The sequence below is a fragment of the Anopheles arabiensis genome, chromosome 3 (genome assembly GCF_016920715.1).
Source record: "Anopheles arabiensis isolate DONGOLA chromosome 3, AaraD3, whole genome shotgun sequence".
NCBI classification, from domain to species: Eukaryota; Metazoa; Arthropoda; class Insecta; order Diptera; family Culicidae; genus Anopheles; species Anopheles arabiensis.
Genome location: NC_053518.1, coordinates 21,556,821 through 21,569,314, shown reverse-complemented (window position 1 = coordinate 21,569,314; position 12,494 = coordinate 21,556,821). Strand labels below are relative to the sequence as shown.

At 46.9% G+C, this 12,494-nt stretch overlaps 1 protein-coding gene across 4 annotated transcripts in view; it reads right to left on the bottom strand.

The window, feature by feature from the left end:
- LOC120900266 (zinc finger protein chinmo) overlaps nucleotides 1–12,494 on the bottom strand; it is a 123,905-nt gene that overhangs the window by 43,679 nt on the left and 67,732 nt on the right. For all 4 annotated transcript variants that reach the window (XM_040307039.1, XM_040307038.1, XM_040307041.1 and 1 more), the window contains one exon: nucleotides 10,240–10,543. In XM_040307039.1, the coding sequence (XP_040162973.1) occupies nucleotides 10,240–10,354 (115 nt within the window). In that variant the 5' untranslated portion in view covers nucleotides 10,355–10,543. The remainder of the gene's footprint in view (nucleotides 1–10,239; nucleotides 10,544–12,494) is intronic.

The following is a 12,494-nucleotide window of genomic DNA, read 5'->3' as shown; positions in this document are numbered from 1 at the left end:
TTCCTCACTTTCCCCTTCCCTTTTTGCCTGCCCCCTGCCAGACGACTGCTGCAAAATGGGCTGGAAGCTGACGGCGGCCGAAACCAAACCAGTGACATGCAAGGACGACAACAACGACGACGACGACGACGTCATTCTATCACTCCCTGGGAAACCCATTTCCGTCGCAGCATATCAAGCAGCAGCAGCAGCAGCAACGGCATCAGTAGGCCATGATCATGATGATGAGAGGATGTGTTTTTAACAGAACACGGGAGGGAACGAATTAGTGTGTGGGCAAGCAAGGGCTTTTGTACAACGAAGCCCAACCCAGCCCAGCCTTGCGTCCCCGGGAAGGTAGATTTAGAGTCAAAAATTAGAAAATTATGCCAAACACTACCAACAAAACAGGAGGGAGAACCCAAGAGCATGGGGAAGAGAACCGATGCCAGTACACAACCACAACCATATCCTTGAAGCGCCTGATGGTCTGACGGATGATGGTAGATGGTAGGAAAAAAGGGCTTCCCCCTCATTGAGCCGTACGCGAGAGGCAAGAGGACAAACACACGGAAGCTGCTGCCCATGCTGCCGCCTTTCTACAGGAGTAGTGGCGGCGGCGGCGGCGTAGGGATGCTTTTTCTAGGTTTGCTGCCAACGGAAAAGTTGAATTCAATTTGGAAAATTAAACTCACCGCCCTGTACCACACACACACAGAAAAGCACACACTGCAAAAACACACGGGATAGGTGTTTCAAACAGTTTTTCCGAAAATGTACGAAAACTTTGCAGCATAATATCATCACGAGCTTCTCGTATTTGGCCGGGTTCCGAAAAAATGACTTTCAAACGTTTCATATAGTTTTTTTTTATTGTACAAAAAGGACATTAAATGCTGTCAGTTGCAACCAATGCCAAAGGGAAAGCGGAAAACCACAATTCAATTGGTTGCAGATTTCGGAAGGGATGTACGTCCGAGGAGGGTAAAATAGAACACAAAAACACAATAAAAAGAGAGCGAGACTGTAAAAAAGACTAATATCATAGAAGAACTAACCGGAGAACGAATGTGTGATGGTACAAAGTGGACAAAAACATGTAACAATACTAACACAAAAGACGAAAATCAATGTATTAACTGATCTGCGGTACATAGTTTGAAGCCTTTCATACAAAAAAAAAAAGATTGAATACAATTAAACTTAACAAAAAGGCTTAAAAATAGAATAAATTGCGATAGTTCTCTTAGACTATCATAAATGTTCTTCTCGCTGTAGAGCCTTATAAATGTTGCAACAGTTATCAATTGCTTAGATATTATATTCCATTTGTCCTTTAGTATCAATTCAATTCTGTTTTAATGTTTTTTTTCATAGTAGTTGTGGACTTTTACGTAATAATTCAATCGTATATTGGAATAGCACATTCTGGACTTGAACCTACGATGTACATTGCTTCAGACCGTGGTCTTTCACACCACACCATTAAACCTACCCAGGGCAAACTTTGTGTTTGTACCAACTGAATAGTTGAAGTAAAGCTTTACTCGCCGTCTTTAAAGTTTCAATTTAACTGCCCGGGACCTGAAGTCCTGAAGCCAACCAACCATCCAGTGAATTCAAAACGGTGCGCTACACACTACAATTTGGTGAATTTTCCCATTGGAAAGGGCTGATATTGGGTGGAAGAGCTCAAAGTAAATAAAGCATGGTGGCGAAACGAGAATATATTGAGCCTCGCAGCGGTGTACGGGCAAAATGATATTCGATAAATTTCCACATCAAAGCAAATATCACCCCAATTGCGTGTGACGCCTACGGGATGGGAAGGACGGTCGTCGTTACCTCCAACCAGCAAGGCCGTGGTCGTTGTTTTGTGCAAGGAGATAAAAAAGAGCTACACGGACATAGTTTTTAGAGTTTTTATGTATCTCTTTTTTGTGACTGACAGAGTGTGCACCATTTTCCAGCACAAGCAAATGATCATTGCTGAAGACCCAACCCCTCCGGAGCCGGATGATCATGAGAAGCGGGTGAAAATTGGCGGAAGAAAGGCTTGTTTGAGTACTGGTACCCAACTCCACACTCCCCACACAGTACACTACACAAAATCGATCGCGATCCTTCTAAACCTTTTCCCGAGCAGACAAAATAAGGAAAAACCCCGCCAATTCTGCCTCCGCTCACTCCACGTGTTTCTAAAATCCTGTCCCGTAACAAGCGTTGTTGGAAAACAAACAACATTTTGCCACCACGCGAAAAAGGGTTTTCTCATTTCGACGCACCACGCGCGAAGGCGGGCAGTCAAACGCGCAAATCAGACCAGCCAGCCAGCCAGCCTTGCCGGCCGGCAAGCGGGTTGAATGATGAAGAAAGGAGATGAAAAGTACCGAACAACGATGAGGAAGATGATGATGATGATGATGATGCCACAACACCATTGCTCCAGCAGCACTAGCGCCTCAACCTACCAGCCGCTGTACTCCAACTTAGTTTCATCCGAACGACGGCAAGCGAATTTCCCATTGGAAAAGCCGTAAGGGCAAATGGGTAAAACAAAATATCGCTACACCAACAAACGGCAGCATTCGACGCATCATCAACAGCAACGTGTCCTCGTTCTCTCTCTCTCTCTCTCTCTCTTTCTCTGCTCCAAAAACGTCCACGATGAAGAATATATTGAGCATCTCCCGCGCGGCTTCCTATACTCGAGATGGCCTTCACCCAATGTATGTGTCGTTCTCGTTGCTTGTTTTTTTTATATATACAAAAAAGCATGGAAAATGGAGGGAAAAACAATACAGCAAATAAAGCATGGAAGCCTTGTTGCCTTGTCGTCCTATCGCATCGGCAGGACAGGAAAAGAGGGCAGGAATGGACGACACACAACTGGCGATGCGATAGAGAGTGAGTCTCTGGATGATATGAATTTTTGCTGACATTTTCATCTTGTTGATAAGGATATTTTGCACAGATCCCCCCCCCCCCCCCCCAAAACATCATTGGCCAACACAACTGCTCCTGCTGCTGTCGGTGGTAACAAGTGGAAATACATCCTCGCATGACTCACAAACACACAAGGAAGAGAAGCTCACTGTGGTCCGGAGAAAGGATGTTTTGTTTTAACAAGCGATAGTGGCAAGTGTCTAGTAGTAGACAACGAACCCGAGTTCGTCCCTTGGAACAGTTTTACCGCTCTTTGGTTGGTACAAACAGAATTTCCACATCAAAAATCGATCACCAAAAGCTCGTTGAAAAATTCAACGACGAAAGCATACACTGGCAGACTGACAACAAACGAATGGGCCAAACGAACCAACGCCATTGGGGGGGGGTGGCAACTGCGACTGCGGAGCATTATTTATTCGCACCATTATTCAATTGCGCGGTCGCCTGCTGCAAGCATTATATATTCTTCGGGCGACACGGTTTGAAAAGTGAAAGTAAGCCACCGGGACACACAAACTAACGACCCACCACACCACCATCGCTGTCATCGCTCTTTTGCTCTCTATGCCTCTCTCTTTCTCTCTTATACTCTAATTTCCATCCAACTATCACCAACTGAGGCTTATTTTCCCGGCCATTGTTTCACTCCATCCCTTCCTCCCCAGGCCCACCAATTCGCATCTGCGTTATCATCATGATTGTCCACACCTTGCCACCCTATACCCGCTTCCCCCCTTCGTGATCGGGGAAAACCACAAGGACATGATTGACGGGGTAGAGGTACCAAACACGGCCATGTCATTAGCAGCAGCAGCAGTAGCAGCGGCAAAAGGAAAGCTTACCAGCCCCAAACAACCAACTATCGTGCCGACCGCATATGCACACACACACACGCATAGACACACGCACACCATAGCTCATTGCTCCGGTTGAACGAAATTTTCCGCCATGGCCGCCGTAGTTTGTTGCAGGGAAGAGAAGAAGATTGTATTTCCACAACCTTTCGATACACTGTTGCCATTTTCCCGTGGAGCATCAACACACACACACACACAAACACACACCGTGGGGTTCCTCTTCAATCAAGCGCACCAATTCATGGTTGGCGTGTACGCAGCAGCAGCGCAAACGGAAAATGCGTAACGCAGCAGTAGTAGCGTGTGAAGCGAGCGAGCAAGAGAGAGAAAGGATTGTCATGTGTTTTCCGCGCCGCATTGGGGAAGAGTACAGAGGAGGGTGGACCAAATTTCAATATCTGATCCTGGTGTGGATGGGTGGGGTTGCTCCACCAGCAAGAGAGGGAAAGAGAGGTACTTCAAAGCGGTAACGTGAAAGTGACATAAAGACGGACGAGGCGCCTGCCCGCGAAACTGACGCGAACATGCGGAGGAAAAGGCAACCGGGGAAAGCCTGGCAGCTTCGCCAGGCGCGCACACACAGCGGGAGTGAAATTGTTTGTTATTTTTCCCATCACTACCCTCCCTCAGCGACCGTCAACCGTCCCACAACGGCTCCCCATCGATGGTGAGACGAGCGAGAACGATCAACAATCCTTTCCGCATCGAGGGGACGTGGAAAGAGGAGGGTTGAAGAGTTCGGTGAAGATGAAAAATAATTATACCGAGTGAAGAGTGGCATTCAGATGAACTGGGGAATGGGGGAGAGAGGGAGGTGTGGTTGCTGTGTCCTGGCAGGAGCACACAAGCGCCCTAACTCGTGCCTTTGAATGCGATACGCATCTGGAGCACTGGGAAAGCGCGCAGTAGACGGCACCGTTTGCGACTGATAACAGGCAACCCCCTCCTCCCCCCCCCCCCCTCCATGTATCCGAGGGTAAACCCATCCATCCATCCATCTATCTGCGTCTCTAGTTGCGTTTTTAAGGGCTTTCCTCCAGCACCATTGCTACTACGGCCGATAAGAACGGAAAACACCGATAAGTCTCCGGTGCGATCCGGTGCGCGATGGATAACTTGAAGGATTTTGCCTCGGTACACGGTGGTGGTGGTGTACATGCCTTGGCCATTTATATACATAAGCAGCAGTAGGCACCAGTGCCCACACGCGCACTAATAGGCCGGATGCAAGGATGACGGCAGGATGGTACCGCGCGCGTCCACCACATCGGTGCGCTTTTGCGCGAGAGCACATTTTCACACCACACACCTCCACAGGATCCCCGGGGGAGGAGGAGGAGAAGGACGACAAAACGCTGCCCTCGCCGAAACACGGTTGGACAGGTTTGGAAAACTCCGGGAAATGGGTTGGAAGGACCAGGGACGCAAGGTGGAGGTGTGGAAAACTTTCTCGTGTTTCAAAATCGTGTCGGTTTTTATCATTTCCTGCCCGCGGCGGCATCGTAACCAACGATGATGGCACAACGGTACCAACAACAACGGATACTGTAACACTACTCTCTTTCCAGCGCCCACACACACACACACACACTAATGCCTTTCCAACACTAGATTCGTCCTTGCCAACGCAACGCACCAACGAAAGTGAATTTCCAGGGCAAAGGATTCATTATTTACCGCCACGTCGTCGCTCCGCGCTCTACATCACGCTCTTACTATTGCGTTGTCCTTCTCTCGCTCTCGCTCTCTCGTTCTAGCACGCGTGTCCTGTGGAGAAATTGCTCTTCCTGGGTGCGTTCACAGCCTCGCAGCCTTCTCTCTCTTCGCCGTAAATCTACTTTCACTCTGTGCGACCGAAACTTTCATCGCCATAGCAGCGGCAGCGGCAGCAGAAGAGACTATCGCGCGCGCCACATCCAATCAGAGGAGGCTTTGGGCTCATGCTGGGCTGCTGCTGCCGCTGCGGAAAGGATTCATGATGGTGGGTTTTCGTTTAGTTTTCCCTTTTTTGCTACTTTTCCCTTTTGTTCATAAATTTATTTTTTCTAAAATAATCCAACTGCCGGCTCCCTCATCCCCGGGACCTCGCGCTCGCTCCATTACATATTGCCAACGCTAGAGAATTGTGTTGACGTGCGCACTTGTCCAAACTGCTGCTGCTGCTACTACTGTGGCGCTTTCGCTTCTTATCGGGGTGGCGCACAATTCTGCTAGCATTGGCAAAAGGTGGCATTTATATAAATTATAAGCGCTGGCGGTGGTGCTGGTGGAACATAATACGAATGCCGGCGCAAATTTCACTACCAACCGGGCAGCGGAACGCAGGCGGAGGATTTTGGGGGAGCAGGAATAAACTTTATCCACTCCACCCCGTCCAATTTCTCGCCCGTAGTCGGGGGGGGGGGGGGGGGAGCGAAAAGTTTTTGGACCCATTCCCTCTCCTAGCCGAGGAAGAGCCGGCCGCCGCACTGTGCTCGAAACCGTGTCAGTGTCACGAACTTGTAATTATTAAACATCTCACGCTTTTATACGCACGGGGATAGACGGGTGGTGGAGCTTTTTTGTATTGAGTGTAGGCGATGTAAAAGGTGTAATGTTTGGTAGTTTGATTTAGGATGGCGGAAAAGCGGGAGAGGACACATTTCCCAATGCGATCCACTGATCTGATTGTTGCGTACAGTGATTTACAGATTTCGATTAAATGATTGCCTGTGTGTGGTTTGAGATGTTTTGTGCCGAAGTTTGAGTTTTGAAGCGATTCAATCGTTAATAGAAAGCTCCAATGCTTGACTAACAAGGACATCTAATAACATAAATAGGATTTTCTCCTCAAAAGAAGTTGAAGGACATTGAAGATCATCCTGACGCCACAGAAATACATTTCGTAAGGGCAAAACATCGACCAAAGAGTCCTTTTCAGATACCAGGATCTTCTTATTTGGAGCAAAAACCACAGTAGTAGATAAGGCCTAAAGTCTTTTATTAGACGCCTCTAATTGTTTGAGCTTGTGTCTGAGCTTGTGAGCTTGATACTAAGCTTGGAGCTTGTGTATCAATGACTTTGGCGGTCCTGTGGTACAGTCGACAACTTGACCTACTCAATAATATGCCCGTTATGAGTTCAAGCCTCATATGGACTATCCCCCGTAGCAAGGACTGACTATATCCGACTACATGCATGGTATTGAATAAGCCTTTACAGCTTTATAAAAGCCGGCTTGTCTGCGTAGGACGTTACGCCAAATAGAAGTATCATTGACTTGATCGGTTCTCTAATGGCTCCAATTCTTATTATTTAGTGCATTTTTTGCTCTCTTTCACACCGTTTAAAATCGCAATTCTTGAAATTCGACCAAACAATCTCAAACTCAGCTTTAATCCAATTCATTGGATCTAAAACCCTTAATCCTGCGGCTTTAATCCAAAAACATGTAGGACACAACTCAAACGGCGTTTGGCAAAGCTTCTGCCGAGCTCAGCACAACGGCACAAAAAAATATCCACTTAACTAGCGAAACTTGCAATATTTGATTTTTCGCCACCGACAGAATACAGCAAAATCAAAGCATTTCAGCTAAATATCGCACGCATCGACCATTGCATGACCTGCCAACAGTGCCGCTCCGAATGCTCCAAAAATTGGTACGCAATTGTCCAGGCAACCCAGTATTCCTTCTCCCATTACACACAAAACAGCCACAAGATAATAAAAATTACAATAAATTCTATACCAAAACGACCTCGCGAGACTATCACGTGGTGAATTATCCAAAACGCGCGATACCAGGGCCGAAACGCACGATACTGAACTGAACAGGTCGCCGAGTGTTCCGCGACAAACCCACGGGCCACGGGGCGACCCGAGTTTAGACTTCCCCAACCTTCCCTCACCGGCAGCGAGGATGTGTTCAGCAAAACGCTCGATTGTCAAGTGACAACGCGCGCACGTTGTGCGAACAAACACCGGCCAAACATTATTAAATTTTAATCCTCTAGGCTCAATTTTGCCTCCCGCGCGAGCATTCGATGGAGCATGCGACGGGACTTCTTTATCTGTGGACGCACAGTGGCCGCAGTTCGCAGTGATGATTTTCGACCAAATAAAACGCGAGAACAGACAACAACAACTAGTGCCAACGGGGGAGGGGAGGAGCGCAATTTCCCTGTGTTTTGCGCGTATGTATCTAGCTCGCCGGACTTTCCACTCGAGACTTCCACTCAATTTCCTGGTATCGCTCGGATGACGGACGCATACCACGGTGGTCCTTTCTGCCACGGGTTGCCTAACCTCTCAACGACGCCACACGGGAAGAGAGAGAGCAAAAAAAAGCAGAGGACATCCTCATGAAGATCGCGCGCGAGTTAACAACAAATCCACAACGACGGGAAGCGTTCTTTCGTCGGTTTGGAGGAGGAAACAACCATTACGAAAAAAACGGCCAACCCAGCAACAACACCAAGACCGCGAAAACAACACGGAGAGGCAGCATCCGGTGAAGGCTTGTCCGTCCACTTTCAGACAACTGATCGGCGGCACAGCGAAATACACACACGGTGGCCTTCTTCACGCGTCTTCCGCTCGGCACTGCCACTGGATCACTCGGCTAAAGGAAGCCGTCAGCAGGAAACAGGAAGCCCGAGCGGAGAGGAAAAGACCACCACCAGAGCAACGCACCAAAAAAAAAAAAAAAAAAAAAAAAGCCGGCATACACTGAGAGCTCGAGGAAAGGGTTTTTTTTTTTTGCTTCACCTTTCTCTGTCAAATCAACCCGTTCGCCTCTTTGCAGATAAAAGGCAGAGTGGTGGTGGTGGATGATTTTTTAAATATATAAAACGACAAAGCAAACAAATACTGTGCAGGAGGGGTGTTTGGTGATACAAAAAAGAACAAACATAACAGAACAGAGCAACAAAACACACTCCAACACATCAGTGATGATATGTGTCGCGAGAGAAATTAATTTCCGCGAGATTGTGACACACGGTCCTTTTTCCCTGGATTCTCTTGCGTTGGGTAGGCCATAGAATACTTCAATATTGGAAAACAGTTTGGTAGTTTTCCTTATTTTTTCACTCAACACTGGTTGACACACGATCACCATGAATCAATCCAATCGTGTTCGTGTGTTAGAGGGAATTTCCTATTGGAATTCCTATTGGAAACTTATAATCCAAGATTTTTACATAGGATTGAAGTAGAAGTAGTAAGGTAATATTTACAAATTGACTACTTAATTTAAAAATAAATAAAAATATTCTTCTACCCTAGTTCAAGATCGGAGTAAGAGAAGGAACTCAGCATTTTGGAAAAAAATATGTTGAAAAGTGTTATAATGGAATAAAATCTTTATAATAAATCGATTTTTTTTCTATAAGATAAAAACAAAATTTCTGTTTCACCATAATAATTCCATTAAAACAAAACACAGCAAACCAATTACGTTTACTCTCTCTCTCTCTCTCTCTCTCTCTATCTATCTTTCTCTCTGTACTACAGGTTGACCATCAACCCTTGGATCAAAGCATTTGGCCGTACAAAGCGACCAAAAACCAAAAAAAAAAACAAAAACGGGGGACATTTTTATTCCTGCTCTACGCAACAACACACACACACACATACTTCCTCCTAACTAGACGTACATTTCTTTGGGGCAAATGGCAAACGAGTCAAATTCATGCTGCAAGAAAGCCGCGGATTTGGATAAAGGTGGCAATGACACAGCCGTACGAACCTTACCCCAACACCCGCACCAAGCCGCAGTTTGACCCTAGGCACCACTCAACCAAACATGTCTCACATCAACCATCAGAAGAACGCACGACAGCGGATGGCGAGCAAAAAAACAACACAAAATAGGGAACCCTTCCACACAAGGACAATAAATCGCGAGCGCGAATTTCGCCCCGCGAGTTCGAACGGGTGGTCGAGCGGGATACCGCCACTGACTCGCTGACCAGCCCCTCAACGTCCCTCTCTCACTCACCCCACCCACAGTAGATGTGTAAAAATGAAAATTTAAAATAAATGTCTAATCCTTTGAAAATCCGTTTCACATTTCCGTTTCCCTTGCAGGCACGGCTGCTGCTGCTGCTGAGCGTCGTCTGATTCGCCTTCCGTTGTTTTCGATTAATCGCAACGCCAACCAACATGAACCACATACACACAGCCAGCAGATGCGTGGACGCGAAACGTACGCGATGTATAATGGCGCACTACGTGCGTGCCCGGGCCCGTCAGCGAAATCAGTCGCAAATCCTTTCAAGTCCGGGAACAGCGACCATTATGCTGCTGCACCCCAAACCATTCGCTACGTTTCCTTTTGAGCAGACTTATCACCTTTCCCCAGTGTGTGGGCAATTTATGTGAACGGTTTGCTTTCACATATTCTCTAAAAAACACACACAAACACAATCTTTCAAACGGGCACGAGGGGGGTGGGCGCAGATCACTTACCTCCACAAACCAACGTGACGTCTGTGAGGGTGGCGGAATCGAACAGGTTCGAAAAGGCCGCCGCCAGGTTGGATGAATAGTTGCTCCACTTGAGGCAGTACTGTTGCTGATCCATGTTGGTGCCGTGTTTCCTTTCCGTTCAGCGTACAGTGTGTTGGTTGGTTGTAAAACGGTGCGGGTTCCGCGCTCGCGGAAGGGGACGCTACTTTATTGCGCCGTCTTTGCAACTGGCTCTTGCTGCTCTAAATGCACAATGTTGTTGTTGTCGAGTTGCTTTAATCCCGTTGTGGCCGTGGACGATGGTCTGGAGAGAAAGAATAAAAAACAGAGAAACAGAACAGTTTAGGATTAGTAACGCAAAGGTACACTACCGAAAATAGCAATCAAACTAAATTTGGAAGGACATTTCATTTCTCGTGTCCCACACAAACACACACATACAATCAATACTAGCGACTGGAACGAGGAAAAATGCCCAAACAAGTATAGACCAAGGATCAAACACGAAAAAGACCCAACAGGCAGGGAAGGGAGCGATAGAGACGACGGTGCCTTTACACGCGTTCCACATAAATCTTTGATTTATCTTCGATCAGAAGGCTCCGATAGAGCCTCCCCGTGCTGGAAATAAAAACATTCCACTCACCTCCCCCTACCCTTGGGGACCACCACTACCATCCCACCACACGACCAGCCCGAAAACCGACCTCAAAATGGACGATAAATCTTGAATGCAAGGAAAGCAACAGTAACGCATCCTCTGGTAACAAAGAGAGAGAGAGAGAGAGAGAGAGAGAGAGAGAAGAAGAAGTCAACGGAATAAAATAAAACAAAACCATCCATTTTGAGGGTCGTGCCACACACACAAACACACACAGAGGCAAGAAAGGCTCCACAGGAACTCAAATGGACACAGTACCGGAAAAAAGGCCAATCGCAGAATTTTCCGACGGGCGAAGCAAACAAACAAAAAAAGGCACTGGCTTTATTTCGTTCTGCGTTTGTGGTTTGAAGGTCCCGAACTAAAACTAAAACGGCACCAGAAAAGGCCTCTACCGCAAACAAATCTGGTGCGTTTGTCGTTTAAAAAAAAAACTACCGAAAGTGCTAAAGTGAGTTGAGGTGGGGTTCACACACCGCACGATCGATTTTGTCTTTTAACGTGCTGCCGGCCTGCCACCGTGCTTTACTTGCAGAACTAAAACACAACATTGAATGGTTTTAGTTAACTGTTTAACTCTTGCTTGCCCTTTTTTACATGAAAAAACTCCCAACTCAACTAGTGGAATTGGAAAACAGAACCACTTCAAAATCAAAGTTTTGTACATCCGATTCTAAAAAAACAACAAACCGACTCCATTCGCCATTGAAATGACAACCTTTTCGGCAACGGAAAACGAACGCATCTCATCGAAGCGCACATCGCTCTTCGGCATGCAAAACTAGCTATATTCAAATACACGACCTCTCCCCCGGGGCGTGTGTACCCCCGTGTGTTGTTTTAGGTAAATATTTAACATGTCGTCGGGAGTGGATGTGGTGCGTGAAAACCTTCGCTCGATCACACCGAAGAAAACGTACGCACTTTTGAAAGTGAAACAAAAAAGAAAACCAACACACACACGGACACTTCTCGACGCATCGTCTAAGAAGACGTGTATCGACCACCGCCAATCTCTCGGGGAGGGTGGTGTGTGCGCCCTCTCTTCCATCGGACCGCCGATAAGCATTGGCATTCAGTCAGTTACAGCGCGTCTCATCATACTGTGAGCTAATGCAAATATTGAAAAATATGCCGATATTGAGAACCGGCGACGACAACAACCCTTAAGGACAGCTGTACAACGACGCGCACACCCAACAACCGTCCCACTACTACGCGCAGGGAGAGGAAGAGCAGTATCGGTGCGGAAGGATTTACGCATTATGAAATAGTTGTTCAAATATTGGAACGTTATGCTCCGCCGAAACAATGCCGCGCACAACGGTGCGTGTTTGCGTCCGCCCAAATCCGGTGCTGCGTGAGAAACTTCAAGCTTGAAGCTTAGTAGAGATGTGTTGTAAAGATGGCTGCAAATGATTTTGATTCTTTTTTCTTCTATAAGAGCAAAATCAATTCCAGAGCACGTGTTGACATATTGTCACATTAATTGCAACCTTTTCGTGCATCCAATTCGTATAAGCATTTCTGCAAAATGTCATGAGCATGACGAGATCTTCACCAACGAAAACAATGACCATATCCGTGGTAGCTT